The sequence below is a fragment of the Podarcis filfolensis genome, assembly GCF_964270895.1.
Source record: "Podarcis filfolensis genome assembly, chromosome: 5".
Lineage (NCBI taxonomy): Eukaryota > Metazoa > Chordata > Lepidosauria > Squamata > Lacertidae > Podarcis > Podarcis filfolensis.
In genome coordinates this window covers 5,510,345-5,535,445 of record NC_139608.1, presented here as the reverse complement: position 1 = coordinate 5,535,445, position 25,101 = coordinate 5,510,345, and the positions used below count along the sequence as shown (strand labels likewise).

The 25,101-nt window shown below is 45.1% G+C and overlaps 1 protein-coding gene across 1 annotated transcript; it reads left to right on the top strand.

The window, feature by feature from the left end:
- The first annotated feature begins 4,001 nt into the window (after positions 1-4,001).
- LOC310762218 (cytochrome P450 2J5-like) lies at positions 4,002-24,026 on the top strand. Its single transcript, XM_083612914.1, has 9 exons — positions 4,002-4,322; positions 10,569-10,731; positions 12,859-13,008; positions 14,164-14,324; positions 15,948-16,124; positions 17,781-17,922; positions 20,631-20,818; positions 23,498-23,639; positions 23,830-24,026. The coding sequence occupies exons 1-9, from the start codon at positions 4,152-4,154 to the stop codon at positions 24,009-24,011; spliced, it is 1,476 nt and encodes a 491-aa protein (XP_083469040.1). The 5' UTR covers positions 4,002-4,151; the 3' UTR covers positions 24,012-24,026.
- The last annotated feature ends 1,075 nt before the right edge of the window (positions 24,027-25,101 follow it).

Below are 25,101 nucleotides of genomic sequence, written 5' to 3'. Positions count from 1 at the left end.
AAATGGATCTAGAAAATCAGTTTCCTCCAAGAGCACCTGGATCTGGTCTACAACCACCTGCTCAAGAACGTTGCTGATGAAGGGGAGATTAGCAACTGGCTGGTAGATTTTCTGAGTTAAGGAAGGGTTTCCTGAGGTGACAGGGGCCACTTTCTCTCGCAAGGAGGAATTAATCACCTCACTGGCCCAGCCAGCTGCCCCCTCCTTGCTAGTTTTTATAAGCCAAGAGTCTCCAGGGCACAAGTGGTCACCCAGACCAATCCAAACACCTTGTCCACATGCCTGGGCCTTACTAACTGAAACTCATCCAACACAGCAGGACTAGACTGACTCCCCCCTCCACATTTCCGATATTCCCCAAGTGAAGATCAGCATTTGAAATGGGGTGGGGGTGGGGAGATAAATATCAGCATCAGGAAGAAGTGGGGAGCAAAGATCAGCACTGTTTTGGGTGTGTGTGTGTGTGTGGAGCATCAACTGCTTATTATAAATCACACTTAACAAACAGCAATTGTGAGGCTAGCCCTGCCCTACACATTAACCATTACACCATACTGCCAGCTATTTCAGACTTCTTACAACTGAAACACCCCTGATGCCAAATCAACTCCCCCATAGTATTTCAAATCTTCATTGGGAACAGCATTGCTTAGTTTTCTGGGAAAATTGTCATCCACTGTTGAAGTAAGTTTATGAGCTGGTTATTAACTCAGTAGCCCAGTGAGAGATGATGCAAGAAGATTTGTGAAACTTTTAAAAACTTTGCCTGAACATTGCAGCATGAAGCTGCTGTCCACAAGGGGCTGTGGTGCATGTTCTTCCAATATATAGAATAATAGAATCATAGAAATGTAGCGTTGGAAGGGCTATCTAGTCCAACCCCCTGCATAAATAAAATAATACGAATGGTTAAGGAGAAAAACGTTTTTTTATGGTTGCCCATCAACATCACATGTTGGAACAGCTGTCAGGGCAAAGTCCAGCTGTGAGGTGTGAAGGCTGCTCCCCGCCAGGCCCTTTTTACCTGGCCTAGGGGGCTGGGCCCAGACTCACCAGCCCCACTGAAGAGGCTCCTCATGAGGCCAGAGGCACATTGCCCGGCTGTGGGGCGTGAAGGCCACTCCCCGCAAAGCCCTTTCCACCTGGCCTAGGGGGCAGGGCCCAGACTCTCCCAGCCCTACTATGTTAAATATGAATTCTGTAGTTGACCTCCTTTGTAATGTTTTATTTTGAAATATTTAAGATAATATTTTATTTTTCTGTTATGTTCCTTTGACTGTATACTCTATGTTTGACTTTCTTCAGATTATTTTATTGATTTAATATGCTGAAAACCGCTTTGAGATTTTTCTTAAAAATATAAAATAGTATAGAAATTTGAAAAATGAAATAAATAAAATAAAGAGGAATGAAATAAAGAGGAAGAACCCTACAAAGTGGGAGTAAAGGTTTTGAAGTGGTTCATCAACTGTTAGCTCCTGGGCAGCAGTTAGAGAAATTATTTCTCAGTTTGCAGCTATGAATATATGCACATTTTATGCAAATCCGTGCCTTATTTTGTCCTGTTTTCAGTTACTTGTTTTTTCTTTTCTTTTCTGGCGATGCAAAAGTTCCCACCTTTATATCTTTTATTCTTATTTAACTTACCCAAGCCTTCTGTGGGACTGGGTTCTTTAATTGGTTGCTTTGATACATTTATATCTTGCCCTTATTCAAAAATGGAGCACAATAGCAAAACACAATCAGTGAAAGAGAAACAGTTCCCAAAACGAACAGATCAAATAAAATGCAAGGAACCACAGTGAGAAAACTCGCTGTAGAACTGCAAATCAAATAATACTTCAAGATCCAAAGAAAAATGCCTTCAAGAGTGTGGGCAGATCACATATCATTTGGAAAGGAATTCCATTGGCAAGGGGCCACCACCAAGAGAACAGTGTCTCATGTAACCACCCTCCCCAGGCAAAAACATTCCTATTCTCCCAGACCTTTGGCCAGTTAGACAGTCCATGGCCTTATAAACTGTGTGTGGGTTATTTTTGGGGGGGATTACTGTGTTCTCGCTTATTATTATGTTACATATTTTTGTGTTTTTATATTTTAAACCACCATGTGACCCTCAGCTAAAGGGCAGAATATAATATAATCATGGTCAAGTAAGTTCTGGGAATTTGGAGAAGCTAAGCACCAAAAGATTTGGTTGTGGGAAATTATTGTTATGGATTTGGGAGGGGGAATTCCCCCCAAACCATAGAAATTAATAAATGATAGGATTTTGGTTATTTGGGATGTGGAGAAATACAAGCGGTAGAGGAATTCCTGGGCTAGTCTATGCAAAACAACCTGGCCAAGCTAGGGACATTAAGAAACAATGCAGGGCCTTCTAGAATAATAAAAGAACTAAGGGAGATGGTCCATAATGAACTTAAGAAAACGTTTAAAAGAACGTTACCTGAAAACCCAGAAGCTTTCCTTCTGGGAAGAATAACAATGGAAAAACCAAAAAACCAAACTATTCTATGGATGTATGTGACTACAGCTGCCCGAATTCTGGTAGCACAAAAGTGGAGAAAAGATGTAGTACCAGCAAGAGAAGAATGGCACCTTAAAATATTAGAATATATAGAACTTGCCAGCAAGACAACTAGATTAAGAAATAATGACGATAAGAATTTAAAAGAGGACTGGACATTATATAGAAACTATAGGGGGAAAATAGTATAACAAGAAAGTAAGTGTAACAGACGGGGGCGGGGTGGGAATACTCAGCAGCAGATGTGACCAAGTGGGACAGTGTAAGGTAATGAAAATAATTTAGTAAAATAAGAAAATGCAGTCAAAAAGACAACAGATAGGAAAACAGATAAAAAGTGGAAGGGGAGTTAAAATGAAGGCTTATAAGAGTTATAATATGTTACTATTTTTATTTACAGATATGTGTCATATACTTATGTTAGTCTCTCCCCCCCCCCATTTCTTATTACCATATGTTTGACTGTAACATATCGTACTATACATTGATGATATAAAAAAAAACAGAATACAGGGCCATTGAGGACAATTGGCAGTGCAAGAGAACTGCCCTGGCCCTTTGCCCTGAGGTGTGGACACAGACTGGGGGTTTGGAAGGAAACCAGCCTAGCTGTGTGTGAGGTGACAGGAAAAGAGAGTCTTGAGGAAGGGTTGCTGGGAAGAAGAAGAAGGAAGGAAGGAAGGAAGGAAGGAAGGAAGGAAGGAAGACTGGGATCCATCTTGGGCAGGCTGGCCGCTTGCTGGCTGGGAGAAATGCCTTCGACTCCAGGGCTGCACTGCTTTGGGGCACAAGCCCCTCTTGAAATGACCATACTGTAAGATCTGGACCCCCTCCATGCAGACAGAAGGTATAAATAGGCGAATAAACCATATTTCTTAAAGCTAGGGCATGCTCTGCCATATCTCAATTCTCCAAAGGAACACAGACTAGAACCCATTGAACCCTGCCACAGCTTGGCAGAGAGAGGGGGTGGCACCCAACTTTTGTAACATTGTTTTGAGAGTAGGAAGGAATTAACACTTTCTGCTTATAGGTGGTGCTTAGCAGTAGCACAAGACTAGGATTATGTCACCTACATGTCATCTAGAACTACCCTGTCCTCTTCATCTTGCTACAGCTCCTGTTGCCTCACTCCTTATTGCATCGTTTCCAAATGCCTTGGTCTCCTTCCGATGTCACACTCCAGCTTCCATCAGCCCCAGCCAGCATGGCCAATACCCCGGTGGTCCAACAACCTCTGGAGGGCCACAGGTTCTGCATGCCTGCACCGAATGATTTGGTGCAGCTAGTTCTAGCTGGATGCTATTGCAGCACGGCCTTAATGCAATAGTTGCAAGACCAGGGAGAGGCCCTTTGTCATGAAGAAAGAGCACGGCCTGTTCCCCCACAATCTCTTCACCCTGTTATTAAATCATCATATTGATGACAATTTCAACATGACTATTACCTCCTTATCTAATTGCCACCATGCAGTAACAAATGAGGAAGCTGAGGCAGCCTTCACAAAAACTTTCAGGCAGCCTTGAAGATGAAGACAGCTCACTAAGGAAGCAGATGTTTCCAGACCATTCAAAGGCACAAGCTGATCCTAAAACCGAGGGATAAAGCAGCCAGGGCAATGGTGGGAGTGAGCGAGCTCATTGCCATTGCCATTGTAACTCTCCTGATCGTGCAGTTCCTAAAACTGCAATGGCTGAGTCGGCAGTACCCACCTGGGCCAACCCCCTTTCCCATCATTGGGGGTCTGTGGCGCTTGGACTTGAGTCTCAACCAGGAAACATACACCAAGGTATTTATTTTTGCTGGTGTGATTTGCCATATTGTTGAAATGAAACTGATTTAAGATTGCAGCAGCAGAAGGGAAGGGGGTCAGAATACTTTGGCGACTTGTAACGAATAAGTTAGAAGGGTTAGAACAGCACACGGGAGTTGACCGAGCGGGCGGTAGGGGTCCCTGAGCGGGCAGTGGGTGTCCATGGGCCAGTTAAACGACCCCATGGGCTGCTTGTGGCCCGTGGGCCTTAGGTTGCCGACCCCTGGTGTATCACCTTCGTTGTATAAATTGTGGTTTCTTCTGCTTGTAAACCAACTTGTGTAAAGTAATATAGAAAGGCAGTATACAAATTAAAAGTGAAATGAAAAAAATGAAATGAAATGCAAAAGAAGGTATGTATTTAGAAGTCTCAAGCAAATACCGTATTTTTCGCTCTATTGGACGCACCGGACCACAGGACGCACCTAGTTTTTAGAGGGGGAAATCAAGGGAAAAAATATTATTCCCCCCCAGCCCCAAAGAGCAACGGACAGGCTGCACGCTTCTTCTTTAGCCTTGAGCAGCATCTTTAGCCTTGCACAACGGGATGGATTGTGCCCGCTGTCCACTGGGGCTGGACTAGATGACTCCTGGGGTTCCCTTCCAACCCTGCAATTCTGTGACCTCGGAAGTTGTTGGGGGTCTCCACCACTGGAGGCTTTTAAGCAGCGGTTGGGGGACCATCTGCCTGGCGTTCTTTAGCTGTGATTCCTACATTGTGAGGGGGCTGGGCTAGATGACCCTCGGGTGGCCCTCCCAACTCTATACAGTCCTACACTTCTGCGGCTGGAGATCCACAGCCACTTCACACAATGCCCACTCCCAATTTTCATTGGAGAGACATGTGGCTTCACTGTCTAGGTAGGTACCCCCCTACCTGCCACTGTTCCCTCACCCCACTTAAGCCGAGGGAATTCCTGCCCAGAGAAGCTCCCAGGTGAGGCAAGGGTTAAGATCTACCTCTGGTAAATGGCTTTGTATCCTCCCTCTTTCCCTTTTCTCTTCTTCTTCTATGCTAGTTCCTTCTCTTGTGTTTTGTTTACCGGTAATCTGTTTTTATTGTATACTAAAATAAAAGCTGCAAAGTTTCCTTTTTTATAACATTCCCCCCCTCCAAACTAAAACGTTAATCTAGATAAAAACACTGATACAGAGGAAAATAAGGGGGTGGAGAAAGGACGAAAAAAGAAAAAGAGGTAGAGATAGAGAGATTTTTAAAAAGTTGGCTTCTTTAGCCTTGTGCAGCCTCCCGCGGCTGGAGAGGCGTGCTAGGAAAAGGGGAAGCATGGGCAGCGAGCGGGATGGATCGCACTCGCTGCCCGGGCTTCCTCTTTAGCCTTGCACAGCCTCCCGCGGCTGGAGAGGCGCGCACGGCTAAAGAGATTGAGTGACTGGAGAGATTGCGCAAGGCTTTTCTAGATGAGGGAGAAGGGACTGACTGGTCGCGTCAGTCCCTTCTCCCTCTTGGGGAAAAGCCCGCAAGAGCCGTGCGAAGCTTGTGTGTGGCTCTTGGGGGCTTTTCCTGCTTGCCTCCCCCCCTGCATTCGCTCCATAGGACGCACAGACTTTTCCCCTTAGTTTTTAAGACGGAAAAACTGCGTCCTATGGTGCGAAAAATACGGTAATTGTCGATGCTTCTTGTAAATGAGACAGGTTTTTGTTTATGTTTTACTGAGAGAAGAGTACGTCTCCCCACCATTTTTGCAGCCAGGAAGATGTGGTGTTCATGTGAACCCCCTCCATTATTATTATTATTATTATTATTATTATTATTATTATTAATGTTATTATTTCTATGCTGCCCACTTCACTGGGTTGCCCCAGCCACTCTGGGACCCTCCTGACAAAATATTAAACACAACCTTTTGAATGCCCTCCCATCAGATGTCAAGGAGATAAATAACTATACAGCTTTTAGAAGACATCTGAAGGCAGCCATGTATTGGGAAGTTTTTAATGACTGATGTTTATTATGTTTTTATACTGTGTTGGAAGCTGCCCAGAGTGGCTGAGGCGACCCAGTAAGGTGGGCAGGGTATAAATAATAAAATGATGATGATGGTGATGATGATGAAGAAACAATTTGGGCAGGACACACCATTTCCCATACATTGCTTACATAATACACTTGTTGCTGTGGCTGATACTTCTTGTACTCGATTATAAGTAACAACCGGGCCCAGATGAGACAGTTTACCTATAATTCTTTTCTTTAGTGACAGTGTGAATCACGAGACCTATATACAGTGGGAGAGATGCTTCTGTCTCTGAAACATGAAGTACATTCTGAGCATGTTCTTTTCTTTCATGTTTGATGCTCTTAAATCAAATAAGGGACGATGACCGTTTTATGGTTATATTTGTGGGGGTGGACAATATGACCTTTGAAGATGCTTCCAATTCCGCAATTCCATGATTATATGGTTCTATGATGGGGCAGGGGCGGGGGCGGGCGGTGTTTAATCCTGATGTATATTTTGCTCTAGGATGCTTAGTTTGGTCAAAGTCGAATATACACCTCCAGAGTTAATACTAAATACATTAATTCCAGTCAATGAACCACCATAGCTGCTAGTGGGCCATGAAAAATTGTGTCCCGGGCTTTTTAGACCCGTCTGCCCATGTGCTATCTGAAACCAAAGGGGCATATTGGTTGCAAGACTAGTCCAGAGGAGGAGAACCTCTGGCATCTGTGGGTTGTGGTAATTCTTACCTGCTACGTCACGAGTCAATGGCGATCACTCCCTGCTGCCCTACACAGGCAGCGGGGAGATTCAGGCAGGGGAAAACCAGGATTTATGAGCCAAAAATCCTGGCGATGCTCCCCGTGTGGTCTGGGGAGTTCACTGCATCCCGCTGTGCCACTCAAACCTGTGTCTGCCAACTTGAAAGGCAGAACTTGAAAGTCGGCATCCAGCCATCCCGTAGACTCAGGTCTGATGTCGATCAGCTCTTAGCATCAACTCCACGACACTCTGCCACTGATCACCACCGGCATGTGCTCACCAACTCCTTCGCTAGGAATCTGGGAGACTTCCGACCCTTGCATCCACGACTTGGCTAGCACCTGGCAAACAAGCAACGCTCTGCAGCCTGGACTCCGCAACTTGGACACCGTAACCTGTGCACCGTAACCTGTTGATGGATCTCAACCAAAATTCTCTGCTACCTGCTGCTTAGTCCCTGTAGTCCAGGTTGACATCTCAGGAACATAACTTGCTGAACAGTAACTTGATTTGCATTTGCTTTTATTACTGTATTTTTCGCTCTATAGGGCGCAACTGACCATAGGGCACACCTGGTTTTCAGAGGGGGGAAATCAAGGGAAAAAAATTATTCCCCCCCCCAGCTCTGGGAGGAGCGGACAGGCTGCACGCAGCCTGTGCACTTCTCCCAGACCTTCTCCCTGCTATTGCAGGAGGTGGGGGAATTCCGAGCTTGTGGGGCTGGCGGTGGGGGAAAGTGCTGCTTTCCCCCACCGCCAGCCTCAAAACCAGGTTGGGGAGCAGCGCGAAGGTGTCGCGTGCCTTCCCGCTGCCCCCCAAGCCTGTGGGGCTGGCGGTGGGGGGAAGCGCTGCTATCGCTGAAGCCAGGGAGCCTGCATTCGCTCCATAGGACGCACACACATTTCCCCTTAATTTTTGGAGGGGAAATGTGCATCCTATAGAGCGAAAAATACGGTATAAACCCAGTATAGCACAGCTTTGTACAAGTTACCATATACACAGACTCAATTCAAACTCTACACACCAACCTCTGAACTCCAACATCAAACTGCCATATCATACTATTTATAAGGGAAAACTTTTAGCCAATCACCTGTTGCTAGGCTTCCCTATCTCCAAGCTGACTTTCTCACGTACTCTTGCTTAACTTGGCTTCTTGCCAACTCACTAATTGTCCACTTCAAAGCTGCAGTTTCTCACAAACCTCAACACTATCCCCCTTGGCCGAGGTTGAAGGGACTTTATTTAAAATTGCCTTTGGATTCAAACAGGAGTGTGAGGGAGCAATACAGAGCAAGAAGAATGAACGGTTGCTGAATAGATCTGGCAAGAAGCTGAGTTTGAGAAAAGATTTTGCTTTTAACTGTGTGCCAAGGAAGAATTCCATTATTATTATTTTCTATCAGTTTTCCAAATTATTACAAATCAGTCCACATTAATTTAATACAATTTCTTATATTAAAAAATCAGGTTTCCCGCTCCTGTTGCAAATTTATGTCCATTTCTTCCTCATATAGCCACTTCATTCTTCTTAAATCTCCTCTTTATCCTTCTCTTGTTGTTAGTCCATTCTCACAGCTGGCCTTCTTGTTTCCTTACAGCTGCACCTCTGTTGTTTTTCATAAATATAAAATCCATTTCACATGTGTAGTCCTTCATAAACGTTGTTCTCAGACCTGGTGTGCTGGGAGAGTTAATTGCCATCCTCCTTTGTTTGGTTCGCTTCTATGTTTACAAAATCACATTTCATTCCTTTGATCTCATACCTCCACTGTCCACCAACTTGCATATAGGCTGCTGCTATAAATAACTCCCAGACAACACGCCCGATCTCTGCCATTAAAATTCCACTTTGGGGTTTTTCCTCAGCGCACAGTTAAAAAAACAAAAACTTTTCACAAATGCAGCCTCTTGCCAGATTTAATTAGCAGCTGTTTATCTTCTTACTCTGAGTTGCTCCCTTACACTCCTGATCCAGTCCAATGATAATTTAAATAAAGTCCTTAGTCAAGGGGCGTAGGCATAATAAAACATTATTAAATTCTTTGTTGAGCATAAATCAAACGCCTCTCCCCTCTTTTGCTCATGCCAGACAGATTAACATAGCTACGACTACACAAGACTCATTCATTTTGCATCGGAGTTCAAGAAAGAAAAAGACCAGTTGGAGACCATTTAAAAGCACAAAGTGTCTTGTCCTCCCCCTTTTTTCCTGGCTGTTTTAAGGGTTTTCAAGCTTCTTAGAAATCATTCAAATACCTTCAAAGATCTGAACACAGTCCTTTCAGCAGCTGATTGATTGTAACCCGTTATCATACAGCGTTTCAGGAGTGCCTCTTGATTAATGCCAATATTCCAAATTAGTGAGAAACTGATCACAAATCATGCCGGAGATGGAAGTTCATCCATGTCAGGGACACACTTCCCAGGTCTGGCCCATTCTGCCGTTCAAGTTGGCAGATACAAGCTTAAGCAACACCACAGGATGCAGTGAACTCCCCAGAACACCCTGAGGAGGAATTTTACCTCATAAATCATGGTTTTCCCCTGCCCTAATAGCTCCATAGGTGCTGGAGGAGACTCTTGAGAGTCCCATGGACTGCAAGAAGATCAAACGTATCCATTCTTAAGGAAATCAGCCCTGAGTGCTCCCTGGAAGGACAGATCGTGAAGCTGAGGCTCCAATACTTTGGCCACCTCATGAGAAGAGAAGACTCCCTGGAAAAGACCCTGATGTTGGGAAAGATGGAGGGCACAAGGATGCAGAGGAATGGTGGGAGGAACCAGCTAGGGTTGGCGGCTCAGAGTCCAGGGAGCGATGGTGGGATGATGAGTGGTCAGAGGGAGAAGTCTGGGAAGCGGAGGTGTCGGAAGGTGAAGAGGTAACAGGGCTCAGTGAGCAGGGGGAGTCTGTGGTAGAGAGAAGTCCAGAATCAGAGGCAGAAGCTGAAGCAGGAGAGGCCAAGAGGCAGCGATGTGTCAGCCTGGTGAAGAGTCACGGGTATCTCCCCCCCCTGCTGTGACAAGCTCCCCTCCACCCTTGACTCCCAGAACCAGAAGAGGCATGAAAAGGGCAGAGGAGAGGTTGGCTTCACACAGGAGCAATTTCAGATTGTTTGGAGAAAGCACTGGCGAAGAGGGGCCAGACGACTGCGAGGAGCCGAGGACTTTCAGTCTCAACAATTGATTTTCATGGAGTTAAGATCAAAGAGAACGAGCTGCTCTGCCCATTAGGCCTGACACTCGGCCAAGTCTGCGGAAATTGTGTTTTTGCTAATACTGTAAAGAGCAAACTCTGAACTGTGTGATTTACTGCCGGTTTGCATTTTGACAGTATGTGGAACGGGTAGGAGGTGCCAACTTGTTGTTCATTTCAGGCAGCAAAGCATATTGGGAGGAAGTTGCTTTTGCTAGAGTTGCCTACAAAGTTGTTTCAAAAAAGAATTAAATAAATAATTGCAAGAAAAGTTATTTTATTTTATTTTCTAAATTGCAGATATCAAAGGATTATGGGAGGATCTTCACCATGTGGGTGGGACACAAACCCATGATTATCCTGAATGGGTTCGATGCTGTGAAAGAGGCGCTGGTGACGCATTCCGAACAGATGACGGGCCGGCCCATGACCCCTTTCGTGATTGAGACAATGAAGGGAAAAGGTAAGTCAACCTCCTTACCGTTAAGAGTGTTGAGATTTCTGGGCTCTACCTTGATCAAATGCAACAAAATGCACTCAAATAGGGGGCGGGGAGCATACAGGAAAAAAACCAATGTCCATCAAAAATGTTAATTGAATTCCCAATACACGCAGGTTCCGCTATCGATCCGCTCGCCATCTGAAAATTCACTTATCTTAACGTACAAAATTATAACCTCGCTAAACACTCCACAGATTCAGATATCCAAACAGCCAGAGTTTGCCCACTTCCTTACTTCGTTGCTTGCTTGTGTTTCGTTAGACCGGACAAATCAATTTTCCCTTTGTCTCTCTTTTGCGTGTTGGCTGCAGCAATTCCTAGGAACAAACCATGGAGGGGGTGGGGGAATCAATCAAATCCCCATTTAGAAATGTTCCCATAGGAATCAATAGAAATTGTGGACTTATTATGCGAACACTCACCTAACAAATGATTTCCAGGGAACGCATTGTGTTTGGTAAGCCGGACCTGCATAACTAGTGGTACCGTTCTTAACCTGAAACCGTTCTTAACCTGAGGTACCACTTTAGCTAATGAGGCCTCCCGCTGCCACCGCGCCGCCAGTGTGCGATTTCTGTTCTCATCCTGAAGCAAAGTTCTTAACCCGAGGTACTACTTCTGGGTTAGAGGAGTCTGTAACCTGAGGTGTCTGTAACCCGAGGTACCACTGTATACTGAAATGGACAAATCAGAAATGGACAAATCCATCTATTTCCATTGTTTTTGTATACAATGCGGGGATATAGGATGCTATTTTCTACAAAGTAAAAATATGAGTCCACCTAGCTCAGAATCTGCTACTCCAGAGGACCCCGCTGTGGCACCTGCAGGCATTGGGGTGCCCACAAATACCTCCTATGGCACCCACAAATGTTCTCAGTAACTGAACCATTCAAAAATCCACAGTGCATGAGTGGCTTCTGGCAGATATTTGAGTAGCCATGGCAGAATGTGGATGAGCTTCTACATACAAGCGCACAGACCATCGAAATTCATACCAGTGGATCCAAATGGCATCCATCCATAATTCCTCTATAGGAATGAGCTGCACACACCAGAAGCATTTCTACTTGGAATTTTAGGCAGTGATATCCCGAAAAATATAAGAGAAATCTTTTTATATGCAACAGCCACTGCCCGGTTATTAATTGCATCAAACTGGAAAGGGGGAAAAGTACCAGCAGTAAGGGAATGGCAGAACAAGTTATTAGACTCTGCAGAATTGGCTCAATTGACAGATAAATTAAGGGGAAATACAAAACAATCATTCCTGCAAAAATGAGATATGTGCAAGAAATACCTACAAAAATAACATCTATGGCAGCGTTTGAATAACCCTTGTGTAAATTAAATACTACTAAGCAAGGGAAAATGGTATGATATGTTATAAGAAAGTACTAGAAACTATAGTAAGAGTAAGGTAAGAAGTATAAGTACATTCAATGTCGTAAATGCAACTTACATCGGGAGATGACGGGAAGTCTGTTTTCATATAATTTAGTTTATTGGAATTTAGTTTATTGGATTTTTTTACTTTGGTTTATTTTTGTTTAGTTAGAAATTATAAGAAAAGAGCATGTACAAATACAAGTTTGAATCAATATTTAATGGTATAATTATTTAAGGCTGTACATGTACCAAAATTGTGTATGGATGTAAAATAATAATAATAATTAATAATAATAATAATAATAATAATAATAATAATAATAATAATGGGAATGAGCTGCACATATGCCTTCCACCTCCCTCCACATTTTGCCCTGCCAGCTATGCATAACGAACACACAACTAGAGTTGGGTCAAGGATTGTCTGTAGCTCAATTGCACAGCGCTTGGATTGCCCATTGAAAATCCTAGGTTCCATCTCTGGCTTCTCCAGGCTGTTGTTGTTGTTTATATCCTGCCTTTTCCTGGACCAGGGCTCAAGGCAGCTCACACAATTTAAAGCAATCCAGATAAAATACCAAACAGCTAAAAACATACAAACTTTTTTTTCCGTAAGGCATACCGTATACAGTTCTTTGATGCATTTCTTCCCACCCCACGCCAATGCTTCTATAACGTATTGCTGATCTGCCCTAACAGGAGTTCTGTTTGCAACTGGCCACATCTGGAAGCAGCAGAGGCGCTTTAGCCTGACGACCCTGCGGAATTTAGGCATGGGGAAGAAGGGCGTGGAGTACCGCATTCAACAGGAGTCGAACTATCTCCTCGAACTATTTCGAAACGAGGGAGGTCAGAAACACCACCATTATTTAATAATAATAATAATAATAATAATAATAATAATAATTTATTATTTATACCCCGCCCATCTGGCTGAGTTTCCCCAGCCACTCTGGGTGGCTTCCAATCAAGTATTAAAAACAATACAACATTAAATATTTAAAACATTATGTGCCGTTTCAAGCTTGTGAATTGATCGGCACGTCTGGTCAGGGCTAACAATGCAGAAATGGAAGGTTTAACTGCCCAATGCATTTATAGGATCAGTTTCTTCTAGTGTGACTACTTAAGCTTCTAGGCCTCGTGGGTGTAAGACTGAAAAGCATAGGCATGCCTAGGATGTGTCTGTTGAAGCTCTGGAATTTACGCAGCTCATAAATGCTTTAGCTGAGATTCCTGCATCTGCAGTGACCTTCAGACCCCCTTCCAATTCTACAGTTCTATGACCCAGGAAACCACATATTTAAAAATGTGATGATCTGCAGGTCTATGGAGACTGCCCTTTCCTTCTCCCCTCCAGAATCACCCACAATGCAGGAGGGCACCCTCCCTGGCTCCTTTGGAACCAAAAACAGAGCACAGCCTCTTTAAATGCAACAGCGTCCTTCCAAGAGGGCAGAGCTAGAGGCAATTGCTTGGCTGCAGGACTCTTTAGGGCCCCACTTGACTGCCAGCTGCTGCTGAAGCAACATTATTGCCTGCTCCTTGCATAGAGCCTTTGGCGTTGACTCCGATGGGGGCCGACTGGAGGAGGAGTTCTGAACTCCTGCCCTGATTCTTGGCAGGGCTCCAGGGTTGAGACTGATTTTGTGCAGTGTTTCACTGATGTGTTTATTTGCTCTTGCACCCTGGAAAAACACCACACAAAAAGAACCTTGGTGCAATCCTACCTAACTTGCCCCGAGGGATTTAGTCTGGGTCTTGTGCAGGATTGTCTGCAAAGAGAAGGCCACTTTTGGGTTCAGTCTCACTCTTCTAGCATGTGGCAAGGAACAGTTTGTGAGGAGGAGGAGATGCTTCTACATGCAGGAAGTGACTCCATCTCCCATCACCCTGAGCAAGTATGGACCAAGGCCAGGAATGATGGGAGTTGTAGTACAATAACAGGTCTAAATGTTGGTCTGAATGTTAAATGATGACAGTTTATCACACCTGCCCTTTCAGGGAAGCCCATGAACCCTGCTCTCGCCATCTTTCCTGCGGTCTCCAACGTGATCTCGTCCGTGGTGTTCGGGCATCGCTTCTCCTACGATGACGAGGTCTTCCAAGAGATGGTCAAGGCTGTCGATTTCATGTTCCATTTTTTGCCCAGTCCGTTTCGAATTGTGCGTGTTCCAAAAGATTTCAAAAAACAAAATTAAGTGAATGTTCTGTGTCAGAAGGGTAGCTGGGTTATTGCATCGGTCTGTCTTGAGAGGCAACGGAGTATGCCTCTCGGGGTTAAGTCAAACCGTTGCGTTAGAGGCACTGAAGTGACTTCTCTGGGATGCTAGCCTGAGCAGCGTGTCTGGAGGTCCTGGGCTGCCCAGGGGACAAGACTCCACTCTTGTCCTCACTGAGGTGGTCCAAATGAAAGCAGAGCAAGGTGTTTGGCACCATCTTGGCTGCAGCAATTGCCAGAAGGAGGCGAACAAGGCGCCATCCAACTGTCTTAGGGACGCCACTCTGGATTTGTGTAGGGATTACTCCTTAGTTTTCTCTTCTCCCAAAAGTATCCTGCAAGGTTTTGAACTAGGGCCTCAAAGACCAGGATTCAACCACAAAATTCATTGGGCAACATTTAGCTAGACACAGTCTCTTAGCCTAACCCAGGCATAGGCAAACTTGGCCCTCCAGATGTTTTTTGGCCTACAACTCCCATGAACCCTAGCTATCAGGACCAGTAGTCAGGGATGATGGGAATTGTAGTCCCAATCTGGAGGGCCGAGTGTGCCTATGCCTGGCCTAACCTAACTCACATGGTTGTTGTGAGGATGAAAAGGGAAAGGGGTGAACCTAAGAAGAGTCCTGCTGGATCAGGCCAAAGGTCCCTCTAGTCCAGCATCCTTTTTTTGTGTGCACAAGAGCCCTCTCCTCTGCTGTGGCTTCCAGCACCTGCCATTTCAGAAGCATCACAGCCATGGGTAGTTTTATGTGATGCTACGTCGTCTTGGCATCCCTCATTAAAATGTTGGTGCTTCAAAGACAATGTCAGGCCCATAATCTCTCTCTCTCTTTATGTAACTGTTTTTATTTTTTCACTTTCTGATACACAAAGAGCAATAATATCAACCATAAAGCGAGGAAGAGAGACGATAAAAGCAAGAAAGGAGAAGAAAGCGAGGATCTGAGGAGAGACGGGGAGCAGTAGTATTCCAAAAACAGCAATGTAGTTTCAGACAATTATCCCTCATAAGCATATTACCCAAGGACCCATAATTAATATATTTATTTATTTATTTATTTATTTATTTATTTATCCGTTAGCTTTAATAGCCTGAAGGAATAACCGGCCCTTCCATATACAAGATCCTTTTTGTGAGCCATAATTACACACTCACGAAAGCAGCCTTTGCTTACCCCCCCCCCCACATGCCCCACAACTGTCCCAGAAAAAATGGGACATCCCATTTTCTCACGTGAGGGCAGGGCAGCCATTTTGGGTGTCACGATCTCACGCAATTTTGCTCCGAGCTCTCACCCCAAAAAGTGGCCCGATCTCAGTGTGGTGCTCAAAAACAGGCATGCTTTGGCGCACCGTGCAAGCATAGCTCTGGGGAAAGTGCATTTTTTGGGCTCCGTGATCTCACGTGGGTCCAGTGACTTGCGCAGGAGTACGGGCGGGAAGACATGCGTTCTGGCTTTGGGACTCAAAATATTGGAGGGTATGCCCGCGTGCCCTTCAAAGAGCTACGATTAACACGGCGAGGGCAGATAGCCAAGCGTCTCCTCTTCCTCTCCATCTCCAGGCATATGATCTTTTCCCTGGGCTGATGCGCCATTTGCCGGGACCTCACCAGAAGGCCTTCGAATGCTTGGCAAAAGGGCACGCAATTATAAGGGACGAGATCAGAAGCCACGAGAAGACCAGGGACCCAATTGACCCGCAGGATTTAATTGACTACTATCTGAATCAGATTGAAAAGGTAAGGGGCTGCCTTCTGTGAAGCTGGAGCTCATCTGAAGAGATGGTGGAAATGCTGGTAAATCATAGAATCGAAGAGTTGGAAGGGACCCTGAGGATCACCTGGTCCACCCCCTGCAATGTAAGAAATGCAGCTAAACCATCTATGAAAGATGGCTATCCAACCTTTGCTTAAAAGCCTCCAAGGAAGAAGGGTCCACAACCTCCTAAAGGAGACATTTCCACTGTCAAACAGCTAAAAAAGAGTTAAGCAGTGGTTCTGATAACCATAGCCATATGACGTTCTTTTTTAATGTTAATAATGTGTTATTAAAATGTGGCACCAGAGGGTTCTGCAGAGCAACTAGCTATCATAAACTTAGGCAGACCTCGTGGAAAGGAAGCAAAGCGAAACCAAACAGGACTGTCTCAACGTTTTCTAATATCGTTCTAGCAACGTTTTTAAAGGTGAGTGTAGATCCAGCCTTACTGACAGGAAGTTCTTCCTGATGCTTAGTCGGAATCACCCTTCTTGTAACTTGAAGCCATTGGTCCGAGTCCTACACTCTGAAGCAGGAAAAAACAAGCCTAAAACATTTGAAAATGGCTATCATATCTCTTTTCAATCTCCTCTTTTCCATACTCAGTTTCTTCAACTGCTCTTCATAAGGCTTGGCTCCTAGATCCTTTTCCAGCTGCACTGGCTCCCGGTGGAGTACAGGGTCAGATTTAAGGTGCTGGTTTTGACCTTTAAAGCCCTTCACGGCTTAGGACCCTCGTACCTACGGGACTGCCTCTCCCGGTATGCCCCACGGGGGATCTTAAGGTCCATAAATAGCAACACCCTAGTGGTCCCGGGCCCTAAGGAAGTCAGATTAGCCTCAACCAGAACCAGGGCCTTTTCAACACTGGCTCCGGCCTGGTGGAACGCTCTGTCTCATGAGACCAGGGCCCTGCAGGATCTGATTTCTTTCCACAGGGCCTGTAAGACAGAGTTGTTCTGCCTGGCCTTTGGCTTGGAATCAACTTGATCCTCTTCCCCTCTATCCTTTTCCCTTTCTCCTCCTGTGATGGAACTCCTATTCAGGGACTTCCCTGGCTTTTTTTCTGGCCCATGTAGGACCAGTCTGGAAAGTTAGCCTTGTTGAAGACTTGTCGTTTTCATCCCCAAAAAAGTTCTTGATTTGAGTTTCCATTGAAATGAGTCTGTATTTTAATGTTTTAATATTTTATTTTAATCTTGTTTTAAAGTTGTATTTCAATCAATTTGTTTTTATATCAGGTGTTAGTCGCTCTGAGCCCGGTCTTAGCTGGGGAGGGCGGGGTATAAATAAAATTTATTATTATTATCATCTTAGTTGCCTTCCTCTGCACACTTTCCAGACCATCTCACATAGCCATGGCTTTTCTCAAAGAATTCTGGGGGCTGCATTTTGTTAAAGGTCCTGAGAGTTGTCTCTGGCCCCACCTACCATGGTCCTTCAGAAGGTGGCTTAGACGGGAAGTCGGTCCACATGCTGAAATGTTCCCCCACTCCTGCTCTGCTCTCTGCCCAACTGCCATTTGTTTCACACTGTATTGTGGCATAGTTCAGAATGCTACCCTATCCAGGGGCCACACAAAGAACGGAACGCCACTAAACCCTTTAACCTTACTCTCACCTTTTGGGCACCAACAGAGCAAAGACGACCCCAACAGCACATTTGACGAGGAAAACATGATCCACGTCATCACCGACTTCTTTGCAGCGGGGACCGAGACGACCTCCGTCACGCTTCTCTGGGCTCTCCTCTACATGCTAGCCTTTCAAGACATCCAAGGTGAGGCCTCCGTAACAAGTCCAGATACATTTTATAGGTAGAAAGCATCGTGTGGGAAGATTGGCACGAGCTCATTCACAAGCTGGCTGAACAGGCGGGGGCGGGGGCAGGAAGCAAAGAGTTGGTTTTGAAAGCTGGTTGTTGTGCACCTAATTCGCCAGTGCATATACCACCTCCACCATTTCTCTTAACGTTTTATACACACACACACACACACACATAATTTTAATAAAATTTTCTAATTTGCATTTCAAAATATTCATTTAAACAACCTTAAACCAATGGCTTCCCTTCTTCCTTTTCCGTGGTTTGTTTTGCTTACCAAGCATCCCTGCATATTTTACAACATGAACTAAACCATTCAGTAAACCATTGTTATATCCATCAAAACTTATTGACACTGTTGAATTTATCTGAATGCTACCAGTGTTTTTAAATGAACACAATTTTCACCCATATATTCAGTAAACATCTTCCAGTCTTCTTCAAATGTATATTCTTCTTGTTCACTTATTCTATATGTTAAATCTGCAAGTTGCACGTATTCCATCAGTTTAAGTTGCCATTCTTCTTTGGTTGGGACCTCGCTCGTTTTCCATTTTGAGACTAACAAGACACGGGCCATAGTAGTAGCATATATAAATAGTCTTTTTGATACTTGGGAATTTCCCTCTGAACTATCAACATTAGTTTATCCTTAACATACTAACCCAATTGGTCAGTGTGGGTGAACTGCAAGCCTGGGGCTGGATGTGGCTCTGCAAGTAATGCTACCTGGCCTTCAGAACTCTCCCCTGGTCACAGCCCTCACATCTTCCATTTCATAGCGCAAATACTGTATTTTTCTGTCTATAAGACGATATTTTTTCCTTAGTAATAATAGGCAAAAATTGTGGGTCGTCTAATACACGGATAGCAGAGGGGGGATGGGCGATTGGTGGCAACAGTCAGCAGGAGATTGGCAGTGGCGACTGAGCTTGTGATTGGTTGCTTTGGCAAGACCTGCTGACGATTGGCTGCTGCCGCTGCAATTGGGCTGGTTATTTATGGCTGCAGCATGTGTGCCTGCAATTGGCCGTGGTTGCGTCGAGTGTGCAGATGGGCTTTTGGCAACGAGCGTGCAGATGATTGGTGGCTGCAGCTATGGGTGCGATTCTGATTGGCGGGCAGGCTGTAGAACTCTGGACAATCTCTCCCCCCCAAATAGTTTTGTTGCAGTCCAAAAAAATAGGGGTCGTCTTATACATGGGGGCGTATTATACACGGAAAAATACAGTCTTTTTGCCTGGCTGAGATGTGCCCCTGAACTATGATCGCTGGCATAGCCTGACTGGGGCTGTGATGGGGGCGACCCCAGACATGTGATTCTGAGGGTGTGAGAGGACACAACCAGGTGCCCCCACTGCAGGCACCCTGCGGGGAGGCAAGCTGCCCCAGGGCTGGATCTTTGGGGCTGGGACGGGCCCCACACTGCACCTGCCCAAGTTGCCTGCCCACCAGCCAGCCCTTTCCCCCTCTGCACAGACATTTCATTTGACGCGACGCTGCCACTGACCTCTGACGCCGCTCCCAAGTGCCCTGCAAGGAGGCAAGCCGCACAGCAACAGCATCTCCTCTCCTAGAGAGAGAGGAGAGCGTGGCTCTGCATTGGACATCCAGGCTTCCCCCCACCTCACCGGAACTAAGAAGGACCTCGTTGCACCACCTGCCTGCCCAGCACCCACACAGGGGGAAGCCCCAACTGGCTGATGTAGAGCCATGCTCTCCTGTCTCTGTAGGAGGAGGCTCTGTCCAAAGGCCCAGCCCCGGCGCTGCTTGTACCCTCTCAGAATCCAGTGGCATTGATTGGCATTGGAGGGCTCTATTCTGTTGTGGTTCTGGACAGTTTAGAGTTAACACTCCAAGAGGCGTTCTTATTCACTGGGTGCCTGCCCATATTGTCTGGGCATTTTTCCTTTTGTTCAGCAGAGTTACTGAGAGTCTCTGAGGGTTGGTTTCGTTTTTGTGAGAGACAGAACTCTGCAAGCATGCAGCTTGATTCTGTCGGTTTATTTTCTGTTCCTTTATGCTTCTACCATTGGTAGAATAGAAGCACTGGTGTCAAGTGGACTTATTGAAGACACCACTTTGACACAGACCAAGCCATTTATGCTGCGTACGAGCTCTGCAATGGTCCGACAACAGCGACGAGGGGCAGCTCGCAGAAGGCAGCCATAAACATTGGACCAGCTTGTAAATCAGGCTAATTGCAGTGCTGAGCAGCAGACTCTGTGGGTCAAAGGATTTACGACCTATAAACTTTAACATGTTCACCCTCCACACCCTATCCCCGATGTGCACATGTGCGCCTGCTCTGGGCATGCATGCACATGCCCTGGGCATCAAAAACTCACCCTACGCCACCGGCTGATCATGCTTCTTCCTTGCCTGGATGGAAGACAGAGAGGCGCCAGGGGATGTGTGCAGAAACTAGCCTGCTGCACAAAAGTGAAATTGTCCATCATTGCTCCATGCACTTTTGCTTCTGCCCCTCCACCCCCGGCTAGGATATGGCCCCCAAAAAGTTTCACGGAAGGCAATGTGATCTTTGGGGTTTCCTAGTCCTGACATGGATCAAATATAAATTTATCCGAAGGACTGCCAGAGGTTCCTCTGCTAATCTGATATGACATGGTGATTTGTATGCATACGTGTGTATATTTCACCAGAAAAAGTCCAGGAGGAGCTACATGCTGTTCTGGATCCTTCCAAAGAGGTCTGTTATGAGGATCGGAAGAGGTTGCCATACACCAATGCCGTCATTCATGAGGTCCAGCGCCTCTGCAATGTCCTGCTGGTTGGGTCCTTCAGAGAATGCACAACAGACATAACCCTGCAAGGCTATCGTCTTAAAAAGGTATATCGATTCTCCTCCCTCTGTTACACCTTAAATTCCCATGGAACGTGGGGACCCACCTTATATTAAGTCAGACCATCTGGAGGGCCACAGGTTCCCGGCTCTGCTTCAGAGTGGTCTTAGCACAAAGTAGACCCATTGAAATTTACGGACCTAACTTGGTTGTGTTCATTAATTTCAGGAGCCAAATGAGCAAAATCTCATCTCAGTAAAATACCACACAACGTATTCGAGTTATGCAAATATCATACAGAAGTACAGTAGTACCTTGGTTGTTGAATGGCTTAGCTCCTGAACAAATCGGCTCCCAAACGCCGCAAATCCGGAAGTGAGTGTTCCGGTTTGCGAACGTTTTTAGGAAGCCAAACGTCCGACGCAGCTTCCGATTGAGTGCAGGAAGCTCCTGAAGCCAAGCGGAAGCCACACCTTGGTTTTCTTTTTTTTTTTATATAATAAATTTTTATTGGTTTTACAACATATATTAACACATAACAACTAACAATTCACGACATAACACATTAACAAACAAACATGTAAACACGTATAATTTCATAACCTTTTTTTCTTAAACCTTATTTCAACGACTTCCCCATACCTCCCTTTTCTGCATCCCTGTTTTAAACTTTTTCAGCAACCCCTAATTTCAATTACTTATGATTCAATTTCTTTAATCCTTTTTCTCTTACCCAATCATTTATCGCTGCAATTCTGTTTTACGTTACCCATGACATTTTAGCACTCATTAATTTTACAACAGTTCTTAAGATAAACTTTAAATTTCTTCCAATCTTCTTCCACCGTCTCTTTCCCTTGGTCACGGATTCTGCCGGTCATCTCAGCCAGTCCCATATAGTCAATCACCTTCGTCTGCCACTCTTCCAGCGTGGGTAGTTCTTGTGTCTTCCAATACTTTGCTAAAAGAACTCTTGCTGCTGTTGTAGCATACATAAAAAACGTCCTATCTTTCCTTGACACCAATTGGCCCACCATGCCCAGGAGGAAGGCCTCTGGTTTCTTATGAAAAGTACACTTAAGTACCTTCTTAATTTCATTGTAGATCATTTCCCAGAAGGCCTTGATCCTTGGGCACGTCCACCAAAGGTGGTAGAAAGTACCTTCAGTTTCCTTACATTTCCAGCATTTATTATTGGGCGTATGATAAATTTTTGCAAGCTTGACTGGGGTCATGTACCACCTATAGATCATTTTCATAATGTTCTCTCTTAAGGCATTACATGCCGTAAACTTTATGCCGGTATTCCACAACTGTTCCCAGTCAGCAAACATAATGTCATGACCAATGTCTTGTGCCCATTTAATCATAGCTGATTTAACCGTCTCATCCTGTGTATTCCATTTCAACAGCAAGTTATACATTCTTGACAGATTCTTAGTATTGGGTTCCAAAAGCTCTGTTTCTAATTTTGACCTCTCCACCTGGAAGCCAATTTTCCTGTCCTGTTTGAAAACTTCATTTATCTGATAATAATGAAGCCAGTCTCTTACTTTAGACTTCAATTTCTCATAACTCTGCAGTTTCACTTTTCCCTCCTCATGTTCTATAATTTCCCAATATTTTGGCCATTTGGATTCCATATTGTTTTTTCACTTCCTTAGCTTCCATTGGTGACAACCACCTAGGGGTTTTATTTTCCAACAAATCTTTGTACCGAATCCAAACATTATATAGTGCTTTCCTAACAATATGGTTTTTGAAACCTTGGTGGGTTTTAACCTTGTCATACCATATATATGCATGCCAGCCAAATCTGTTATTGAACCCTTCCAAATCCAAAATGTCTGTGTTTTCAAGAAGCAACCAGTTTTTCAGCCAGCAAAAAGCCGCTGATTCATAATACAATTTTAAGTCCGGCAGGGCAAACCCCCCTCTTTCTTTTGCATCAGTTAGTATCTTAAATTTTATTCTGGGCTTTTTGCCCTGCCAGACAAATCTAGATATGTCTTTTTGCCACCTCTTGAAACAATCCATTTTTGGTTTTCGGGTGGTTCTGGGAGTCGAACAGATCCCCAGAATGGATTATTTTTATTTTTATTTTTTATTGTTTTCCTTACATATTCTTTTCCAACAAATTGTAATAGCACCATACATTCCCTTTGACTCTGCCGAGTCGCGACCCCCCTCCCTCCCCACAACTGGTATATTTATCCTCTTTCCATCACGCACATCATTCTCATATTAGTACTATTATACATTGGAGGTATTATGTCAATCCTGCTAGTGTCTTGACCTCTTTACAATTCTTCTTTAAATATTCAATAAATTTACTCCAGTTATTTTGGTATCTTTGATCTCCCTGGTCCCGGATCCTCCCTGACAGTTTGGCAAGTTCTGCATATTCTGTCAACTTCGCCTGCCACTCCTGAATAGTTGGTATATCTTGTACTTTCCATCTTTGGGCCAGAAGGGTCAGATCCCCAGAATGGATTAAGTTCAACAACTAAGGTACCACTGTACTTAAGATTCCATTCCCACTCTGATTTCTTATCATCTGTCCAGCAAGAGCGAATATGCACCCCTTTCTCTTGACACCCACAGCAGCAAGAGAGGGGAGGAAATCACCCAAAGCAGATCTGTCCAGGAGCTTACTTTGATCTGTCCATATGTGGATACATTGGAACTGAGGAGTTGATTATAATCATTACTTAATGGTTTCGCAGGGCACCGTCATCATCCCCGATGTAGCTTCTGTCTTGTATGACCCTGACCACTGGGAGACGCCTCATCAGTTCAACCCAAATCACTTCCTGGACAAAGATGGAAAATTCTTCTGCAAGGAAGCCTTCATGCCCTTTGCAGTAGGTAAGTATGCCCTCTCTCCCACCCCAGCCCAGAAAAATGCCCGCAGATGCCCCACAATGTATGTTGCATGGCGTATGTGTCATTCAATGGCTGTGTGAGCCTTATGGAATAGTGTCACCTTTTCCTGGTCAGCAAGGAATAAGCAAGACTGACTAACGAACCTGGATCTCAATGTTCCTCCCCATTGCAGGGCATCGCATTTGTGTGGGGGAGCGCTTGGCGCGGACCGAACTCTTCATTGTCTTCACCAAACTTCTGCGGGTTTTTAAATTACAGCTTCCAGAAGGAGTGAAGAGCGTCAGCATCAAGCCTATAACCGGAGGATTGGCCATGGTGCCACAACCCTATAAGCTCTGTGCTGTTCCTTACTAGGTCCCCGAGGGGAGGGGGGCTGCAGAGATGGGCTATATTCCCGACAGCTGGATTGCCCCTTTCATATCTACATGTTTTAAACTGGTTTTAGAATATTTAAATGTTCCTGCTGATGGTTATGTTTCTGCTGCCCAGAACTCCTCTGGGAGACGGAAAGCCACTTCTGAGGAGGTGGGGTTGCGGGAATCACGGCCCAGCCCCCACGCGATTGGGGGGATTCTCGGCTGCGTCACCCCCTGGCCAGCCAATCGGCTGGCTCTGGGGGTGTGGCCTGCCCTATTTAAGGCAGGACGTGGCCGGGGATCTCCCTCTTTGCCGCTCCTCAGCTCTTCTGTTTTCCCACCCTCCCACCCTATAAGGTTTTTGTTCCTTGATCTTGCTATGGACCTTGTTTGGTCGTCGTTGAGGGGCCTGGTAGAAATTTTTCCACTTGGCAAATTGGCATCAGCCACTTGGTTTTCGCCTACCTCGTAGCAAATCGTCACAACTTTCTGGGTATTGCTGGTTAGGCATTGGTATAATTCTGTAGTTGGAAGAGGGGAGGTAACGCCATCACCTGCCCCACATATTGAAGGGTAGTCCGGTAAAGGATTCTGGGGGGCGTGGCTCTGCCCGAAGCCTAGGGAGGTGAGGGCCTAAGGTACGCCCCCTATTGGTGACCCTGGGGGAGCTCCTATTTGATGTGCATCAGCAGGACTCCCTCTAATACAGTAAGATAGAACTATTTCGCCTGACTTTCAATTTGAACCTGGCCTGATCTTTCTTTCCCCTTCCTCCCTCCCGCTCCCCATTTTGTGAAGATTGCCCGCTCTGGGATCCCACAGCTGGTTCTCCCCTGGTCTCCTCGCTGGCCCAAGTGGGACTAATTTAGCCAGCTAGCCCTGGTGATCATCTAATGTGTATTGGATGGATTTCCCCCCTAAATTGATTTTTGATTCTTATTGTTATTTACACTTTATACTGTATTTTATGCTGTTTTCTTGGTAGCATCAATTAAGTGTTTTAAATTTGTTGTTAGCTGCCCTGAGCCTGGTTTCCTGAACTGGGAAGGGCGGGGTATAAATAAAAATGTATTATTATTATTTATTAT

Excerpts from the sequence above, each read along its gene's own strand:
- LOC310762218 (XM_083612914.1), top strand. The coding sequence starts at position 4,152 with ATGGTGGGAGTGAGCGAGCTCATTGCCATTGCCATTGTAACTCTCCTG. Across the intron at positions 10,732-12,858 it reads TGAGACAATGAAGGGAAAAG|GAGTTCTGTTTGCAACTGGC; the intron begins GTAAGTCAACCT and ends CTGCCCTAACAG. Across the intron at positions 20,819-23,497 it reads AAGGCTATCGTCTTAAAAAG|GGCACCGTCATCATCCCCGA; the intron begins GTATATCGATTC and ends ATGGTTTCGCAG.